Below are 20771 nucleotides of genomic sequence, written 5' to 3' on the forward strand. Positions count from 1 at the left end.
TTGGTAAAATTAGAATTACAATAAAATGTTTAACCTCACCAAAATACTGTCTACATATCTAATAATGTCTGTGTGCAAAATATATATTAACCCGCAAGCAGAGAAAATGTAAAGAAAATGTTCAATGTAAATCCATCTATGGCATAATCTTACTGATTAACAATGGTCTTCTTTGTAGCTCCTGTCCACCACCTATCGGTAAAAATAAGTATGACAAGAATCTTTTTTTCTTTCGTTTTAATTACATACAGTTCTACTTTGTGGTACAGTATACAAAAAAAGCAGCTAAACAAAAAACCTAAATTGCATGTTCAAAGTAAGTGCACAAATTAAAAACAGACTTTCTGAAAGGCTCTACACCAGTTACCTCATAATTTCAGTAAAAAAAAACAAAAAAAAAAAAAACGTTTGTAATAAATAAATATAAATTACATGAGAATAATGAAAAGGTCAGGCAATTCATTAAGGCACATCTCACATCACAAAATGTACCTCCCAAAAACAATATGGCATCTCCCTAAGAATAAAACAAGCTTATTTTCCAGCTTAAAAGGAAGGAACATTTTTCCTTTTATTAATAAAACGTGTTTCAGCATTTATCTACCCGCCTCAGAAACGTTAATATATTAAGCAAATTTACAGAGCATTGCCTGTCAGTTCATGAAGTTTGAGACTGGTTACCATTATGTAAAAAAAAACAAAAAACAAAAAACTTGTCACTGCAGTATTAGATACAGTATATGCCACAGCTAAACTGTGCTATCTGAGCATTGATTTAAAATAAACATTAGAACAATTCAGAAGCTGTAAAATTATTGCTGAAATAACTAATGCTTTCAACAAGCCAAATTTGGTTGAATAAGGATCCACCACTTTACACTGTAGCAAAGGTGACAGACAACCCGAGAGCACTTCTCACATTCAAAATGTCTGCATAGTTTGACACAGCAATAACTCACTGACACATTTTCTCAAAACTTAATGTTTGTGGCAAAATGTAAAGTAACCATAACAAAAGCTCATGTTTCCAGTTTCAGACCAACACAGGCCATTAAACAAACGTGGTAATTAAGCATCTACCTTTCCCTGCCGTTTACACAAATTTTTGGACAAATCATAGACTACAGCTTTGAATGCCTTAAAAGAAAAAAAGAAAAAGAAAAAATCTGAGAAAATGAGATGTAATAAAAGTCATATCAACTGAAATAAGATAAACGTACATATTTTCAGCACCCTTTAAACAAATGTTTAACAGAATCAGTGGTTTACCATTCCTGTAATTTAGAAACACCACAAGCCAAAACAGTATTTACAAAATCCAATTTAAAAACATTAAGATATACAACATGCACTATTATGAAGACTGTATGAAGAAAATAAATGCACTGCTTTTGTTGATGCAAAAGATAGAGGAATGTACTGCATGCATGGTCTAAGTATGCCAATCAGTAAATGTGCACAATCTGCTTAATGAATTGAAATGGAGTGTTTCAAACTCATGGCATGCTTACACCGTGAAAATCTGTTCATTCAGTTTTATCTAGACGCACACACACACACACACACACACATTAAAAACTCGTTAAATTAACAGTGAACAGTTGTACTAATGATCCCTGTTGTCACTATAAATCCTACAGGACAAACATTCGAGCAACTTGTTGAAGAGCCACTCCAACGCAGGCAAAAATAAAATAATAAAATTAAAAAAAGCTGGTTTTACAAATAGCTGGTGTCTTTCATATGGACACTTACAATATGAGAAATAATAATAAAGAAAAACAAAACAAACAAAAAAAGTCTTGATATGTATGAAAAAGTGACAATATTTACAAAAATCTGATCACTTAATACAAAAGAACCAAAATCAATTTGGAATAAGAAATGGAGCCTTAAAAAAATAAAATTAACAGAAGACTCCTCATCCTATAAATAATACTAATGTCAACAATTTTTTTTTTGCTTTTTTGCTTTTTATAAAAAAAGAAAAATCAACTCTATACAAAAGTTAAAAAAAGACCAATATAAAGAGGAATATTACATAGAAGAAACCCCCATCAAACTGATCTATAGGGGGGCGGAAATAGGAGGTCTGCCACTGGAGACAAATCCAGGTGGATACCATGGATAACCCTACAGGGGGATTCAACAGAAGCAATCACCAGCTTTCTTTCACGTCTTCTGGGAGCTGTGGAGGAAGTGACTCTGGAAGATGTGTGGCCACCTGTGTGGATCCCAGTGTCTTCTGTTTCTTGGAACTGCAGCAAGGCTTGAAAAGTCGTGGATCAATAATTACCTCTCCAAACCGCCCCTTGTAGACAATCCCACAGCACACTTTCTGCCTAAAAACAAATAAACATTCATTTCTTGTTATGAACAGAAAGCAAAAAACACAGTTTTACACATTTGTCCTTTCGCTGTAACCATACAGTGGTTTAATGAGAGCAGCAACTTGCCTCTTCCAGTAGGAACGATCCAAGAAAGAGAAGATCGAAGGAGTTGAGCGTCTCTGTTTGGACTCAATGTCAGAGCCGTCATCTGACTGGTTGCTGTAGCTGGGAGACTGGGCAGGGGACACACTGGAGGTTGTGCTGTGGGCATCTGAGTCTGCTTGGGAAATAAAGATTTAGCAAACACTGATTAAGCAAACAAATTACTGTGACTGCAAATGTTTTGCTTTAAAAAACACAAAGTACTATACAAGGTCTAGATTCAGCCAATATTTGTTTTTAAACCAATAGTCTAAAATGGACATAAATTTAATAAAATCTAGAAACACCTCCAAATTCAGCTGCAATGATTAATGGTTTGAAAGCACGTTAACCTGCAACTAAAAAAAAATGTATACAATTGACACAATAATAAAATAAAAATCATCATCATTTGACAAATATCTGAATATCCTCTGTCTTACAATAAACATTTTTTATGTGTAGGAATGTTAAACAAGAAAATTTTGATGGACACGTGTACCTGGTTCCCAATGTATCACAAAGAAAAATACAATTAAAAATCCAGAATTTATTCATTAGTATTTTTGGCTAATTCATTTCCTATGTTTGAGCCCTCATGTAAATATGACAAATAAAGCCCTCATGTGAACTACAACAGCAGTGTTATGATTAATCCCATGAACCCCATGAGCCACAAGATGCTGCTAAACAGTCATTTTAAGGAAGCCGTTATGTGCGGGAAGAAAACCACATGTATAATATACTAATATTCATTGTCTCACTGATTTCAAACACATTTATGACACAAATCTACCTACACATCAGAGTTACCAGTTTTACTTACTTTGTCTCTTTAGCTTGTGAAGCTTCCTTAGCTTGCTTTTCTTCTTCCCATCGCCGTTTTTGATCTTCTTGGGTTTTGTCACCTTGAACCCCGGACCGGCTCTGGCATCCACCACCTTAGTCAGGTCAGACAAAACATCAAGTCAATTTAATGTTTTAACATGACAATTACACAAGTATGATTCTCACTGCCGGGGGGTAGACTTCACTTACATGGTTCCAGTTCTTTTTGGAGCCATTTGGAAGCTTCTTCCATCTCTTCACCAGTAACACACACGCATTGCAAATGTCTCCAACACGATCTTCTGACAGTCTAAGTCAAAAAATAATATTAATAAAATGAAAAACAAATCAACACACGAATTAAAACACTGTGGACAGCCACTGCTAAAGTTGGACACTTTAATTCTTCAAAAATTCTTCTTTAATTGAAACAAGCAGAATTACACACTTTAACGCCATATAAAAAGCACAATAACCAGGTTAACAGCTTTTACCCAAAGCAGAGCCTAAAGGTCTCTTCATATCGACTGCTGTCTGTGAAGCGTGAGCTGGAGGACTTGGTCTTGCAGATGCAACAGCCGTCGTTACTCCTGTAGATCTTTGACTTGTGAAAGCCGAACATAGTCTGCTTGTTTGTCGGCGGTATGGCAAAAAAAACCTGAAAACGTAAAGACAAAGATCGGTAGCTGTCCCAATCTGAGCAATAAGCACCGTGGATGTCTGCAGACACTTGTGCTTTTTACTACTGAGGAGGGGGCGGTCCCTGAACGTACACACGTAGATATAAGCAAACCGAGCCTCACCAACAAACTTATTATATATCCTGTATGAAATGTACTCTTATGTAGCAGTTCGTTGCATTTGTATAGCACGAGCAACTTAAAACGCAATAAAAAAAAAATAATAAAATTAAAAAAACTTTGACTTAGGCAACAACATCGTGGAATTTTAAAGCCAAGTCGCGGGAACACCAAATCACCAGATAAAGATGTCCCAACACTAACGCCTGAATTTGTTGGTTTAAAAAAAAAAAAAACGCAATAAAGACCAGCTGAGTTGCATTTGGTTGAGGCTCCCAAACTTTTACACACTTTACGGCGGTAACATGAGGTCAGTCACAAGAAACGTTACACCCACCGCACGCCGTTTTACTATCGCTAGCTGACCGTAATGTTACTTTTCTGAGCGACTGTCAGTACGTTGGAAAGTGAGCCATTTTGGGAGCACAAACACAATAAAAGATTCTCGATGGCAGACACTCTTTAGCGGTGGATCTTTTTGCGGAGAAAACTCGAAACAAAAAGGGGGCAGCAGCACTTTTTGAAGTGAAGAAACAAAAAGCTACGGGGCTATTCGTTAAATTATCTGTACCGCATGTGTCCAAATACACAAATATCAACTTTTGTACAATGAATGTGTGTCGACAATATTTAATAAAACGCAAAAAGCTGCCATGAAGCCATCCTTCCCCTTAAATTCTAACTTTTGCCCGCCAGAGCGCCAAATACGGTTTATTGTTGTTAGCTGTTAGCATGCTAGCTACTGCTACCACCACGCCACGCTCTCGTTTACTTCCACGTTATCCCATTGTCGACCCTTTGTACATTTAGCTCGCAACAACTACAAACGTCAGGTTACAATCACTGCCCATTACGACCCATCGCTACACACATAACACATAGGCAAAACCTTACAAATGTAATTTATCTAGAAGAGAAATAAGAGTGCACTTACTGAACAAAAACTTTGAATCTTCACCGTGTTCTTTTTACTCACTGCGCATGCTCTTACTACTCCTGCATACAGCTGGGTATTAGCATCTCATTAACATAAAAAGCCGTAATGAAAGGGCCGAGCTCCTAATGACCATATAAGGAGAGCAGCCGTTGGGTTTGAACACGGATTCAACCAATCAACTCTGTCCTCACGTACTCGTCAGACGACATGAACGATGGGAGTCGTAGTTTGCGAGCAGGAAAAAACTGTGCCGTGACAGCAGTTAACGTCCTCCTTTAGAAACTCAGTCTCCCGAAATCCAACTGGCCAGAGGCTTTAAAGAAAAACAGGTTTCTTTTATGGCGCGAACGCGTTTGTTTACATTTTCTCAGCTGAGAAAGCACATTCAGAAGGGAATATAAATCTGCTAATACACAGCTGGGATAACAGTAGAGTAGTATAGTTCATTGTAGTCTTAAAATAATAAATTGAAACATAATTAACTCACTATATATACCGCTTTGTGCAACTATTATTTTGAGGTGTATAAAATGTTTTTTGTTCCTCATATTTTGCAATGTTTTGCTTTTTATTAAAAGGTTGAAGTTATGATTACTCATTAATCTCAGAACTATCATCATCATCATCATTATTATTATACCACTTTTAAGAAAAGGTTTTTAAGAAATTCTTTTGCCAAAACTCGCACATTCAAGATACTAGTTTTGTCTGGGCCCATAGAGTTCGTCAGTGAAAATGAATAAAATCAGTGTTTATTTCCACTACTTCTATTGAAGTAGTTGAAAGCTGAGAAATCACATTAAGCAAACTAAATTCTATTCATGAACAGCAGGTCACCGCTGACACAAATAAATCCACTTTTAACACATTACAGATGCTTTATTTTTCATATATTTTTACACTGTACACTGTTGCTCACTTAGTAAACACTACATTACATGGCTATGTCAAATGTACAACAGTATTGGAAAACAAAAATATATATCTCCCAAGATGCTCACGTGTGGGTTGTACACTGACGAGTACAACAGTCATTCCAGACATTGTTGGCACAGAAAAGAAGTTCTCTTCACATATCAAATCTTTTGTTCTGCACAGTAAACTTCAATGTATGTAACAAAGAAGGGCCCGGAAATACCTCAAGACACCCTGATATGGAAATTGTAGGGGGCTGAATTTTCTCTGGTGGATATTGCATAGCAGAAACCATGTTAACATAACCACTAGTGGGAAAGCAGTCCACTTTGCTCCTCACACTGGAAGCAGGAGACCATCCTTTATCACGAGGAGTCTATGTCCAGGCAAGAGAGCAGATGTAGTGTAAGGGATGGGATGATGGTTGGAGGTATTTACATGAATGTCATTGTGATCCACTCTTTACAGAAAGCTTGGTCAAAGCATCTCTTGGAGGACTTGTTTCTGGATCACAAACCAAAGACTTGGGGTAATTTCCTTGATCCAACTAAATACAGTGTCCATTACTGGGCACAGGCTTAAGCCAAACAGTCTTATTATCATGCAAAAAGGAACATTTTCTTTGCTGAAGGTATTCCATGTAAAATATTTGCATACTTGTACAATTCTCAGGGAAAGGCTCAATATAACAGCCTTTTTATTTCTATGTAAATGAATCATTTCCAACTCTACAAACTTCCCTGTGATACACATACTTATAAAGCATACTTCTACATCATTTGCTTTAAGCTCTGCAATATGACACTGGAATCTGAGTTGACAACAGAGCAAGCAATTTGACTGATTTATCAAAATAATACTGTTTTCCTCTGAAAATATATTAACAGTTTTGATCCTCACTTTGCCTTAAATATAACCATTGTCAGCAGTTCACAATAACAATGAAAATATTTAGCTTTGAATAAAACATTATAGCACAAGTAGGTCATTGTCAATGTGAAAATCATGGTTCATAATAGAAAACATATTTTAACATCTAATGGCAACATCATTGAGGATAAAAATAACAACATATCTTGAAAGGCTCATTGCACTTAATATATGGCAAATGTAACATTAGCTTTAATATAAGCCAGAAAATGTCCTTTGTTCAAGTCTGTTGCTGCATATAAAAGGTTCAGTTATTATTTTTTACTGGTCCCCAGAGAACTTCGGGGTCAGGTACAACTGGTGGAAATCTGGTTTGGTTTAGATGCCAACACCTTTAATAAGCGAAGCCTCCAGGGTGATGTTGAACTCCTGCAGGGTCTGTAGTACTCTGATCAAAGAGTTTACCAATGAGCGGTCTTTGATAAGTGCAGTGTCCTCGTACATCTGAGCAGTGATTGGACAGTCGGCGAGTAGAGCAATCCAGTGATGCAGTAAATGGTCCCTTAAGAAGAAAATAATACATACACTTGGAGTCAACAGAGCAGCTTAAACTTGAAAAATGTAGTTGCTGCATTTTTTTGAATAGGGAATTGAAAATCCTGACAGGTAAATATTTCATAGACACTTTACACTTTGGTGAAAAATATTAAAACATGTTTGAGTTTTCATGAAGTGTCACAACAAGATCACTACAAGTTTCACTTCATCCACTTTGAACCAACATCATCAACAGTGTTCACTAAATCTAAATGCAACTATCTAGTGGAGTTAGAAGGGTGCTGCCAGCCTACCTTGCACCTAGACAAACAAGCATCTGGAACTTCCCATCCTTGCCAATGTTTCTTGATGTATTGTTGATGGCGCGCATAAAGCGGCAGAAGTGGCGGACTCTGGTTTGACAGTTTTCATCTGGAGTCACCTCCCGCTGCTCTGCACTTTCAAAGTACACTTGTGCCTTTTCTGTTGAAACAAAAGTAATTAAGAGACGAATAGTTACACAGTATTATAAAGGTCTGTCTGAAGCAATACTGATTTCACACAGACACCAGGCTTAGAAAACATTTATCTGACAAAAAAAATCTCAAAATAAGGTCTGATTATTTGAAGCTTTAATGCCAATCTTCTGGCCTTTCTTGGGTGTTGTTACTCTAAAAAAAAAGAGGGATTTTATTTTTATTATCATTATTCAGAAAAAAGTCTAAATGCATACAAACTTCTCAAACCACTCCTACATCTAAATAAGGCTCTCCACTGTTCAGCTGTATATTAAAAATACGTTTTCATAAAATGGTGATTCTTTGAATGATAATGAAAACACTGGCTCATGTTGTCACTCTTCTCAAAGCTACAAAGGAACCACTGTATTTACATTAGTATTAGTATACTGAGATATTTTACTGGATGTTTGGAGCTTTTCAGCAATTAACCATGTTACAAGTGGAGACCATTATAACAAGCTTTCTACAGGGAAAAGTCAAAATAATTCGATTTTAAATAGAATAAGACTTTAAGCACTTATGGATTAATGATATTATCTCTTTACCTAGGAAATCCCAAATGAAGACATTCTTGAAGAGCCGAGGTGACTTGAAACCATGCTGGAAAACTTGTTCTAGAGCCCAGACGAGGCCGTACTCACCACAGAGGAGAAGGGTTAGACTGCCTCTCTGCCAAGAGCAAAAACAAGAAAATGGGGTCGGGTTGTTTAATGTAAACTGAAGGTAAATTTGTTTTCTTGCAAATAACAATTTCAAAGAACATATTTTAATTAAAAGTTGTTAAAAGGTGCAACTATCCCAATAAAAAAAGGAACAAAGAGCTGAGGATGTTCAATAATTAATCACGATGAGATGAAGCTGCAAATGTGGAATGTTAGATTTACCATACGGAAAGAAAGAAATTGTAGCTTTCAGCATAAGCTTAAAAGCTGAAAGAGCTAAAAAATATTAGCCCCCATTGGAAGTTTTACATTTTTTTCTTTTTACAACACTGAATTATGGTCCTTTCAAGACTTTTTCCTAAATGGTCACCAGAAAAAAAGAATCTTTCATGTCAAAGTGAAAACCGATGTCTACAAACGTCAATTACTTAAAAGTATGAAAAGGAAACTGATTACTCTCTAAAATGCAGTAGAATCCTCCATAATGAAATGAAAATGCACCAGTGTAAATTGGCCTAGAGCAAGCCGTCATGATTCGTGTGCAACTAGGGGACTATGGAGGATGGCCACCAAAACTACTGACTTCACTGAAAGAGAAATAAGCTTCATCAACTGTGATGGGGGCGACTGCACATATAGCAACTGTTGCAGTCTCCCCTTCATTGTTCTGTATATACTGCTAAAAGGTGGAGCAAGAGTGAGGGGGGATTTCCCTCTAAATATCCTTTGTACTTCAACCAGACAATGAATGGCTCTTAAAACCTGTAATCAAAAGTTTAGTTATAAAATCTTCAATAGGCATCTCCTCTGAATTGCAATTATCGCTCCACCTGCCTCAAAAAGCAATAATTATCAGTGTTGGTGCTTTATATTTGAGCATGGGACAGAAAAAACAACAAGATCATTGTAGCCCTGAATAATCAACAATAATAATGTCATTTTATGAAAACTAAAAAGAATGTTCGTTCAGTATTCTTCCACACAACCCGCAGTTGCTGAGGGGCTTGGGGACCACCAGAGCAGAAAGCTGTTTTTCTTCATTTGTGATGAATAATAGAAGTACATGTTGGGGCCTGTCTAGACTGCTGTCTCTCACCTCTTTCTCTGGCTTGTGGAAGTGCTTCACAATCCCATTGATGGCCTCTCCCACTCCCTCTTGGATCTGACCTGTGTTTAACTCTGGATGAGGAGAAAAAGACAAAGATGCTATGAGAAAATAAAGGCAGATGCAGGGAGAAAAAAAAAAGGACATCATACAGTTTTATTATTGTCTTGTGTTTTTCCAATCATGCATTTTAGGTATGAAATAGAAGAACTCTAACATTAGTAGGCACAAAGAAGTGGAAACTATGTTGCCTCATTCTCCTATGATATTAAACCTCAAACTTAAGTAAACACAGAAAATATATAGGGGATACGAGTTATTACAGATGACTTATGGTTGTGGAGTTGTTTACTTACTTGGTTTGCTGTTTGGTGAGATGGTAACAAACCTCCTCATCATCCCTGGGGACTGTTGCATCGGGGGTGTGCGGCACATCCTTTCATCGTTCTCTGTGCTGGGGGTCATCAGCTCTCCCACCAGGATCCTCTCCAGACTGCCATCATCCACACCCTTTCCCAACCACCTGCCACATGGAAACCTGTCCAACAAACACAATCAAGTTCATCTTCTGAGAACAACCTAGGAAAAAAATATTAGATTGAATTTTGTCTTAAGATGTTCGTACTTATACGTGTGCCCTGTGATCTCGTTGCGGACCATAACACACTCCACAAGCCACTTAGCGTAAAGCCCTGTGTTATCATGGCCCATCTGCACTGTGGTGAGTTTGCCAAGGTTCTGGCACTGAGAGAAAAGGAACCATAATCATGTCAAACATCCAAAACAAAACTAAATTCAGAAGAGCTCTTACTGTCAGGGCCATTTCAGGTTTTATACTTCAATGGTATTTTTTAGATTTCTTTTATTATTAGAAGAGAAATGCAACAAGAGAATGAAGATAAATTGAGAGATGACGGGACAGGCTGTAAGCAGACCAGCAATTAACCAAACTTCTTTTATTAAGTAAATACAGTGGCCATGTGGGAGTAAGCAGAGTTCATAACTGTTATGTAAATGAGGTACCCTGAGTAGATTTTCCCCAGGTAATGCAATTTCTCTGCCCTGTATATATAATATATATATATTCTCTACCAATTATTTAAATAACATGGTTATGTTGACTTAAATTGTAAAAAAAAAGAAAAAGACAGAGTTAGTGTAAATATCTGTTATCATAGAATTAACACCCACCTCAAAAGTGATCTCCAGAGTATTTCTGGGGACCTGAAGGACTCCGGTTTCTGCCAGCTCACCGGAAACACACACCCAGGGGTTGGCTGTAAACATAGAGCCGCCCAGCTTCTTACTGGGGACAACTACCACATGGTAGGGAATCACTGGGAAACAGAAAGGAGAAAGGAAATGCAAAAACATCAAATGAAAATCAGAAGAAAATGGAAGTTTATTAACAGTGTTGTAATGCAGGCTGGCCTCAGAACGACACTCACTGATGGTTGTAAAGACGTTGGTGAAACAGAAGTAGTCCACAGCATTAAAGGACAACAGGTGATAAAGGAACTGCTCCTTCTCATCATCACAGCGGAGGAAGGCGTAGCGCTTGTAGAGTTTTCTGAAGTGCAGTATAAAAAGTTATTAACAGTCTCACAAACTTAAGTGATTTCAGTTTTTAAGGCTTATTTCTCAATAGTGTCAGTAGTATGGTAGATTTATTTGAGGCAAATGATATGAAATGTATACAGTTTGATAAGTAGAACAAATGACACTATAAAAGGTCACAAAGGCAGACAGAAACCCCTCTGACCCAGTTCACCACTTGCATATCAATTATGAAGAAGGCAGTGAAATATTTATGTAGCTGTGGACTACAGTCATTTCAAAAGAGTTAATGTATTATAAATGTGTTGATCACACATCATCTTAACTTCATATGAGACAAACATACCTCCACAAATACACAAAGAGGGTCAGGAAAAGAAAATATAAAAGGTTGAGAAATTGAAGGCAGAGTTTTAATAGATTGATGTTTTGCTTACTTTGTAAGCTCATGGTCTGACAACAGCTGCTTCAGGTGTCTGGAAAGCAGCTTCTTCTCCATGGAAAGGCGAACCCAAGCACGGGCTTTACCCACATCTGTCTTAATCTCACTAATGTTCTGAATGTGTCTAAAAAAAGAAAAAAAAAAAAACAGATTCATGTACTGATAGGGAAAGTTCACATGAAAGTTTTAACATATGAGCCTACAAGATTTACCAATAACATTGTTGAACCCAATCATGTTCAATAATCAACTTAAACAAGTGTGAATCATCCAGCAAACACACATACACACTCAGAAAATGTTTTTTTCCAGTGAAGTCAGATATAGCCACTGATGCACACTGGCACAGTGTGAACCAGAACCCAAAATGGAGCTCTAAAATTTATTGGTTTGGTTGTTTAAGTAGTGGTCAATAACCACACGATGTGTAATTTATAATAATCTTAAAACAAATTCTCACATTTGAAAAGCTGAAACCAGCGCAGGTTGGGTTTGTCTGCCTGATAAATGACCTAAAAGAAGTCATATTAGCATTACAATTCAATACGCTCAACCTGCATAAGTACAGCAAAATGTAAGATTTTTGTAAAAAAAAAAGAAAAAGAAATATACTTGTCTTTCTTTAGCAAAGGTCAAGTTTGTGTCAGTATTTACCAAGTCACATTAATTTTCTTGACTGTGACTTTCACCAGTCACTTTCACTAGATGACTAGTTGCTCCTGTTGTGGACTTCTCTATTGTGCGAATTGGTCCCATGTCATCGCTCTGACCCACTATCATGCTGTCCAGACACATTCCTTTCCACTCCACCTGTGCCATAAGCACGTCTGCTAAGAGCTCTTCATGTCTCCTCCTCCACCCTCCATCCCCCCTCTTTGATCCCACCCTCCAGACGTGCTCACACCAACAAACACAGTTTCTTCTGCTTGTTATCTTCGTGGCAACAAAAGGAAATGCTAAATACTAAATATTACTCTGACATAAATTATTGAGAGTCATTAACAGAGATTGATGATTACTTCTATGAGAGAGGGTGTTTTCGATTATGGCGTTTCATGTTTACATGAGTATGGAGGAAGGTTTTGCTGTCTGTGCCCTGTGTTGACTCCTCCTCTCTTCTCAGCCAGACTGGTGGGGGGTCTGGTAATTAGGCTGGAAGTAACACGTTGTTACTACACATCCTTCATGCTTGCCCAGATTCTTTACCTCTGGCTTGACATGATAACACATAGCAGTGATATTTGCCACTACACATAAACACACAGACGTGTTAAAGTGTGCAGGTGCACCACAGGAGCTCTCGTGGCCATTTAAAAGGTCATTGCTTTTATGAATATAATGTACTACAGTAAGAAATATTGGGCAAATTGAGGCACCAGGTTGGCCTTTGGTAGAGGTCATGTCTGAGCCTTTTCCTGCATGTAACCATCTCTCGCTCTCTCTTTCCCCTGGATTCCAGTCACAAATCTGAAAGTCTATCTAACAAAGATAAAAAGTGCTTAAAATACTACAAAAATGGGGCAGAGTTCTAGCTTTCATAGCATCTGAATCTTTTTTAAATACACTTATGAAAACACACTGATTTCTTATATTGTCTTTTAATGTGGAAAACAGGCATGCACGAGACACTGTGTGACTGCGAATGCCCCCGGGCACACACACACACACACACACACACAGAATATTTGGTATTTTAATGTATTCTTAGTTCCCCCCCCCCCCCCCTTGTTTTATTGTCTCAATCTTGCCGTTTGTACATAGGATGCCCTCTGTCCTTAGACCCCTGAATTAGGTAAGAAAAAAAGAATATAAAAATTGGGAAATCGTGGAATACACCTTAGGATATTGCAAGATGGACAAACATGCAATAGATATTGTATGTACAGAAAAGAGTCAAAGTAAATTTTAATAGTAATTTTAAATGCTTGTAATTACTGATATTGCGTATATAAATTACGACCCAAATTCCAAAGAAGTTGAGAAGATGTGTAAAATGTAAACAAAAACAAAATGCAATGTTTGCAAATCTCATCAACCCATATTTTATTCACAATAGAACATATAAGACAAACATATAAGCACATTTCAACATCTAAGATGTTGAAATTAAAACATTTTATTATTTCATGGAAAGTTGGAACAGGGCCAATAAAAGGCTGGAAAATTAATTGCTGCTAATCAAAAACAAATGGAGGAGCATTTGACAACTAATTAGGTTAATTGGCAACAGGTCAATAACAGGACTGGCTACAAAACGAGCATTTTAGAGAGGCAGAGCCTCTCAAATGCAAAGATGTGCAGAAGTTCACCAATCTGGGACAAACTGCATCTAAAAACTGTGGAACAACTTCAGAAAAATGCTCCTCAATGTAAAATTGCGAAGATTTGCGAAGACAGTATTTAATATCATCAAAAGATTCAGAGAATTTGGAGGAATCTCTGTTCACAAAGGACAAGACTGAAGGTGGATGTGCTTGATCTTTGGGCCCTCAGGCAGCACCGCACTAATAACAGGCAGGATTCTCTACTTGACATTACTGCATGGGCTCAGGAACACTTCAGAAATTACTGTCTGTCAACACGGTTTGCTGTGCAATCCACAAATGTTAGTTAAAGCTGTATCATGCAAACCAGAAGCTATATGTGAACACGATCCTGATTCTAATGTTTTTTCCCCCCATTGCCAAACCTCTGCAAATACATTTTGTTTAAGTTCTGCACATCTGGCCAGATGAAATATTTGAAGATTAGGCTTGTGAAACTAGTTATCAACACCTTTACCAGTTACTTCTTTTGAGACATTTATTGAACTAAACAATTATCCTAGAAATCATTTGAGGATCCTATTGAGGATCTTTTGAACACACCTTGAATACAGTGGACTCAGTGGTTACTGTTTGAAAGTTGACCAGAGGGGGGCAGTGTTAGTCTAACTTCTTTTCCTATGCTAGTGGCCAGTAGGTGAAACATTAACACATAATGGCACAACTAGATGAAATCAAGATACTTTTCTCTTGATTTCTTTATTGAGATTTTTGTATTAGTTCACATCTAAATGATCCTCACCTCATGTCCTGGATCAGGGACACTTTAAGAGGCGGCATGGCTGATCCACCACCATCAGATTTACGTCTCTCAGTATCATGAATGAAACCTGGTGTGGAGTAAAAGGAGTATAATTACCACCAGTATATCAATTTAGCTTGTTTATCAGATTACATAAGTCCAGCATTTACCTGGAGGTCCCAATCCAGCTGGAGTTGCATTCTTCTTCTCTTTGCTCTCTTGGTAGTGCAGCAAGTGGGACCACAAGGCAGATTTACCCTGAGAGAGAAAATATAGAAGTGTCATTATTTCTGTCCATGAGCTGTGGAGGATCGAGGTGCAAGGATTTCCTGACCTGTTTGACTTGCAGCCCATGGCTCCAGATCCTCTCCAGCAGGTCACAAAGACTTGCAATCAGAGTGTTCTCCTCAACGCCAGTTATGCTGACCTCTCCATGACCCAACTCCACGGCCTCCCGACCCATCTTCTCTACCAGCATACGCTTTGTCTGCACAGAAACCAACTATTGAAGTTTTTGTGGTAAAGCAAACTAAACAATGTTGAATTTAAATTTTTAACGGTTTGGAAAATTCAATCTGAGATTTGTGCTTTGCACTATGATCGTGTGTATGTAGAAATGAGGAAATGTAAGCTGCAAACTGGAAATGGTTTGTTAAATTTATAAAAAAAAAATTTTCATGAAAGCACCGTAAAATTTGTATTTTTTTAAATGATCCAACATATTTGAAAACTGAAAATGAATGTAGCATTAAACATTTCAGACTGAGCAGAATAAAACTAATAAACTAAACCAAAAACCTTGTTCCTGCATTCCTTTAGCAATCCTTCAACAAATTTCCAGTTAGTCTGAGCGATGACAGAAGGCGACAGGTTGGACAGTTTGGGCTGTCTAATGGTCGTACCCAGGTTTCTGGCTTCCTGGATGTATTTCTGGTAAAAGACAAAGAGAATCCAGTCAAAAATCAGGTGAACCAAGAAACACTCAGAAATGAACTCAGCAGATTGGAGAGATCATGCCACTAGAGAAGGTTACTATATCATTTATTACAAGCACTTGTCTAATCAAAGAGCTGGTTTCACTTTAAGTAGAAACAAATGAAACACCTTTGACTAGAAAGTAATGAAGACTGTACCTTTGTCTAAAAAGAATTCTCAAGGCCAGCTCATTTTCTTCACATGAACTCAGATATTTATTATATGTAGGTGTACAAAACCTTTTAATATGTCTTGCAGTAAACACTTAAACATAAACTTGCTTTAACATTTTTCTTGTAAACACATTCATGATTTACCAAAAGCAGCAAGACAAATTTTTATGTAAAGGTCTAAATACTTCTTCCACCTGTGCACATGGCATGTCTGCAAGAGGGCGTTTAAACATAAGGAATTAACAACAACAGTGTTAACGAACCCAAACCCAAAACGTTTTCGGGTTTTGCTAACATTAGTAAATGTAGTGAAATATCTACAATATTAACAGTAATATTACTTTGCACAACTTTATTTAAACCATTTAGGTGTTTCCCCTCTCATAACCACAAACATGACTCAGAAACAATCATGGGTCAAACAAAGCTTAGCTGCTGGTGGTGAAGAAATCTGGGGGAGGTAAAGACCACATGGGTTGACGGTCCCAGTGTGAAGGGTAAAGGCGTCACAAACTACCAACACATACCACGTCCACAGTCACCGACTTTAGACAGGGCTTGAAGGACTGTGAGAGCCAGTAGTAGTCAAGAAATGGCAGGAGCTGCAGCTCCGGAAACAAGCACTCTACATGCTGAGAGTGTGTGAGTGCAGGAGAGACAGAGAAAGACAAAGAAAGACAGTGACCAGAGATGTGAGGAGAGGAGATGAGAGCAGACAAGATGGTTAAAGTGAGGTCAAAATAAAGAAAACAGAGAACATGTCAGGCCAAATGAATAAAAACAACAAAACTCAGGAAGTCAATCTGCTGAATGTAAGTTAAAATGAATGAATAAATAAATAAATAAATAAAATGAAATAAAACAAAACACCGGCGTCTCACCTCTCTCTGGTCATTGTCTAAATAAAGATGTTCAGCATGCTGCTTCTGTCGATCTCTCCGCCTCCACTGAGCAGGAGCACTTCTCTTGGTCCATCTGGAACACCAAGCAACACAACTTTTATCAACTTAACAGAAAACAGAGAAAAGAGACCCTGAACGTTTATTTTACATACATCCAATGAATCATTGGACAATTTGTGACAAAACAATGATGTGAAATATTCACTTGTTGCTGGTGGGTCCTGTGGAGAGAACATCAGACTGCAGTCGGGGGAAGAAGCCCTGCTCATAGCGTCCTTGGCCAATTTTCATGTCCAGCAAGTGGGGGTGCAGGGCTGTGTGGTCGATCTTTGACACCCTCATTTCAATGGCTTTTTCTGCGGAGGAGATGTGTGAATGGGGAACAGAAGTCAGCAGTGGGATTGCTGAATGCATTCGTTTTCATTTTGTTCTTTACCTCGAATCAATATGATAAGAACAACACCATATGTTTGGGTTTCTCTAAAATCTGGACATCTGGTCATGAGTTCCACCTGTTGTGCAAGTGCCAACTCCAGAAACTAATCATTTAAGATTGAGAAGGGTTTCTCTTATAGGGATGGATTCAAATTAATTTCTTGCTTTCTGAAAGACTCTCATAACATCACAAAAAGAAATTGCCATTTATTAATACTGTTATAATGTCAGAAAGAGAATAACCATTGACATAATGTATTCCATACCTTTTATTTTTTCCCCTTAGCATCATCTAAAATTCAAATATTTTCTGTAGCCTGTTGAGGTGAGAAACTAGGAAAACTAAAACTACAAACCATTTGTCATTTAGTTACCAATTGACAACAGAAGAAAGAGAATAAGTTAAAACATAAAGAGTTTCCTCCCAAACACCCACAGAACCAAAAGAAGTGACAGAATAAAGGCCCAGAATAGATGTTCTTTTTCTTTAGAGGAGCCAGTTCAGAGTCTCAGAATGCAGCTTTAGACAGTGATGGCTGACGCCTGATTAACACTCCCACACATGGATTGTGATAACAAAAGCATCCATGAGTTTACAGAAATGCGACACACTTTAAAATAGATGAAGGTATTTATGAAGTCATTTCTCTTCATTTGTTTGTACTCATAAGGAAAAAAAGCCAGGGTGAGATGCACTTGAGTATCTAAAAGTGTAGCATAAAGATAGTAAAAGCATAGCAACATCTGATGTGTATGCAATGCATGAAGGATCTCACTGAGGAATCTAAATGTAAAATCCAATATCTTCAAACTAGTTCTGAATTAAAGTCATCTAGTATGAGTGTACCTAATGCACTGCACACACATTTAGAGAGCTGCCACCCACAGATGTTAGAAGCAAATAGAGCAAATTTATGAAGGGGAGTTTTGTTGTCCTTTCTCCTTTTAACACAAAACTTTGAATTGGCTTTATACAGGGTCATTTCAGAAAGGTCAGTTGATTAGTCATCTTTGGTTAGGAAACTCTGATTAAGCTGAGTGTTAAAACTCAAATAGTTGGCTGTATCTGTGAAGTGAGAATGTAGTAGTAGTAGTAGTGTACAGTTTCAGAAAGCTGAAGCATATCATTATAGCACACTGTTAAATCTGAATACAGGTGATACACTTTGAAAGTGATCCACTTATGTTAAAACTTTGTCAACCCTTTTTTGATTGTACCAGAAAGCTTTCCATAGATTTTCAGAGCTGACATTTACCTGCTTCTTCAATGTTGGTGCATTTCTGGTACATCGAGGTGCGCAGGGTGGGCGTTCGAACGTTCAGCATGCGAATCTTATCAACACGGGAATCAAACACCCTTAGTGTGTGCTCCTTCTCCTCATCATCATGGCAAAGGATCTTACTATCAATGAAGGAGGCAAACATCTGAGTCTCTAAAAAACGTGACAGGAAGGGCAGGTAGGGCTCTGGCTGGTCAGACAAGAAAGAGGCCTGCACACACAAATACACACAAATGTAGGTAAAACTTAAAGTTATGGACACAATAATGCACATTTTTACATTATGCTATTAACCAACTGCCTGTAGTGCCTTACCTTGTCAAAATTCTGCATTTGGTCTCGATTTGTGAACCAGGACTCTTTGTCGTGGCTCGGCTGGATTACAAACACCTCATAATCTGCAAACATCTGTGTGAATCGGTTTGCGAAGACTTCGCGCACCTGGATACTGAGCTGGTGCATCTTTAGCTCCTCCTCATCACACTGAACCCGCACATCCTTATTACTGCTGGCATCCTCCCTCACCTCCAGCTGATGTGCATTCAATAATGCACCAACACACACACACACACACACACACACACACACACACGAAAAATACCAAAAGAAAAGACAAAGTGAATTGCAGAAATAGAAAAGAAAAACAAAACAGTGTATGTTTTTCATGTTATCGGACTGTTATCATAGGCTGCTGAAGCAGCAGGGTTGTGGGAAAGGAAGTCAAGGACATCTGTTTTGATTTATGAACTAAGCAAATTCTTTTTTTAGCATATCAGTGGACATATGCTCAGAGCCAGCGGACCCATTTATGTGTGCCTAACTGAAAAACAAAGTGCCCGTTCAATGACATCACCTAAGAATCTATCACCTAAGAGTCACTGCTGTGTTTCCATGACTCAAAGTCAGCAGCAAGCTTAGATAAGAATAATTACAAGCAACGTATAACCATGTGTCTCTAAAGCTACACACAGACATTTAGTTAATCCCTTAGAGAAAGCTAATGTTGGCTACAAGTGCATAAAGCGTTTAGTCAGCACATACAGAGATGTTCTCTAATTAGCAGCTAATTCATTCATGTTTTAGTCTTTAGAGTCTGTATTTTATCAGACTATTTTCTGTTTGTAGGATGCTTGAGCCAACTGGAAATAAGATGCCAACCACATCTGTTAGTGTCAGTGTCTATAAAGGCTTCCCGTCATCTGGGCTGTGCCATATCGAGCAAAAAGAAACCAGAGCTGGAACTGGGAAGTCTCTGAAAAATGGCACAAATTTTTTTTTTATTAATTATTTTTAAAATATAAAAAATATGATAATTTGCACAGGCTATTTCTACTTTATAGCCTCTTTCACATATAAGCTTCGGACAATGTTCCGAGAATTCAGCTTCGAACATTGTCCGGATTGGCTTTTCACAAAGCATGAGATCACCCCAGTACGCCCTGTCCTCACGTGTGAAAATACAGCGCGCACAGCAGGCACAAAATTACTTGAACTGTGGGAAGCCCACAGGTTTGCTGCACACACGAAGACACATACACGATAAGGACATTGCACTAGGGGGCTCTAAGGAAAAAGTCCGGATAATGTCGGCAGCATCTCATTCAGACATTTGCGTTCACACAGAGCCCCTCCTGGCAAAGTCGGGATAATGTCCGAATTCTAGTGCAATGCTGAAAGGGACTTGAGATGCTACATCATTTCTCACCGTGTCCAGGCTGACACCTGTTCTCTTGACCAAAGCCTGCAGTCTGGCAATAGTCTCGTTCTCTCTCAGAAGATAGGAGTTAAGCGGTGAGGCTAGGTTGCCGTTACGCTTGTCAGAGACCATATCAACAGATCGCAAGCCACGGTACATGGCCTGGCTGTCGGTGGAGTGAATCTTCCCCTCTGGAGACACCCCAAAGGACCTAAGCACCTCTGAGATCTCCTGGACGAACTCTAGTTTGTTGGGAAACTGGGGCAACTCCTCTGGCAGTTCAATGAAATGGTTGTCAATGTCCACAAAACACAAGTTAGCCTGTATGAAGAGAAGGAACAAGGAACAAATTTGAAGTGAAAAAAAAAAGAAAAACAACACACAAGCCTGTTTTATAACCCTTTTGATTTAATTGTTTATTGAGGTAACTAATGAGTGACACACTAGCTAAGAGTAGTAACTTGCCTTACATGCCCATGTGCAGTGAGGGAATGTTGCACTGCGATTAGATACTTTAAAGAAGTTTAAAAATAAAGCCACAAGAGAAATAAAAACAACAACAAAAAAAAAAAACAAAACAAAAAAAAAAAACTTGTGCA

General features: G+C 38.0%; 2 protein-coding genes across 8 annotated transcripts in view; both read right to left on the minus strand.

The window, feature by feature from the left end:
- Nucleotides 1–635: 635 nt before the first annotated feature.
- Nucleotides 636–5165, minus strand: sinhcafl (SIN3-HDAC complex associated factor, like). 2 transcript variants are annotated; one of them, XM_067496445.1, is made up of 6 exons: nucleotides 5034–5165; nucleotides 3794–3957; nucleotides 3510–3609; nucleotides 3298–3412; nucleotides 2453–2610; nucleotides 636–2338 (listed from the first exon to the last, which is right to left on the minus strand). In XM_067496445.1, exons 2-6 carry the CDS (start codon nucleotides 3919–3921, stop codon nucleotides 2159–2161), a joined length of 681 nt encoding a protein of 226 aa, XP_067352546.1. In that variant the 5' UTR covers nucleotides 3922–3957; nucleotides 5034–5165; the 3' UTR covers nucleotides 636–2158. The 2 variants fall into 2 exon arrangements, with proteins under 2 accessions (XP_067352546.1, XP_067352547.1); XM_067496446.1 differs by having other exon boundaries at nucleotides 2453–2607; nucleotides 5034–5164.
- Nucleotides 5166–5894: 729 nt separating this feature from the next.
- The window catches only part of dennd5a (DENN/MADD domain containing 5A), a 29444-nt gene continuing 14567 nt past the window's right edge, over nucleotides 5895–20771 (minus strand). For 3 of the 6 annotated variants that reach the window (XM_067496453.1, XM_067496449.1, XM_067496448.1), the window contains 19 exons: nucleotides 20182–20493; nucleotides 18792–19007; nucleotides 18453–18687; nucleotides 16967–17117; nucleotides 16741–16834; nucleotides 16387–16491; nucleotides 15510–15641; nucleotides 15046–15198; nucleotides 14882–14969; nucleotides 14712–14799; nucleotides 11641–11769; nucleotides 11095–11216; nucleotides 10838–10983; nucleotides 10272–10390; nucleotides 10003–10184; nucleotides 9638–9720; nucleotides 8425–8548; nucleotides 7673–7841; nucleotides 5895–7383 (listed from right to left, as the gene is read on the minus strand). In XM_067496453.1, the coding sequence (XP_067352554.1) occupies nucleotides 7200–7383; nucleotides 7673–7841; nucleotides 8425–8548; nucleotides 9638–9720; nucleotides 10003–10184; nucleotides 10272–10390; nucleotides 10838–10983; nucleotides 11095–11216; nucleotides 11641–11769; nucleotides 14712–14799; nucleotides 14882–14969; nucleotides 15046–15198; nucleotides 15510–15641; nucleotides 16387–16491; nucleotides 16741–16834; nucleotides 16967–17117; nucleotides 18453–18687; nucleotides 18792–19007; nucleotides 20182–20493 (2832 nt within the window). In that variant the 3' untranslated portion in view covers nucleotides 5895–7199. Of the gene's footprint in view, nucleotides 7384–7672; nucleotides 7842–7874; nucleotides 8030–8424; nucleotides 8549–9637; nucleotides 9721–10002; nucleotides 10185–10271; nucleotides 10391–10837; nucleotides 10984–11094; nucleotides 11217–11640; nucleotides 11770–14711; nucleotides 14800–14881; nucleotides 14970–15045; nucleotides 15199–15509; nucleotides 15642–16386; nucleotides 16492–16740; nucleotides 16835–16966; nucleotides 17118–18452; nucleotides 18688–18791; nucleotides 19008–20181; nucleotides 20494–20771 lie in introns of those variants that run through there. The other 3 variants (XM_067496451.1, XM_067496450.1, XM_067496452.1) reach the window with 2 other exon arrangements.

The sequence above is a fragment of the Channa argus genome, chromosome 2 (genome assembly GCF_033026475.1).
Source record: "Channa argus isolate prfri chromosome 2, Channa argus male v1.0, whole genome shotgun sequence".
In the NCBI taxonomy this organism is placed as follows: Eukaryota; Metazoa; Chordata; class Actinopteri; order Anabantiformes; family Channidae; genus Channa; species Channa argus.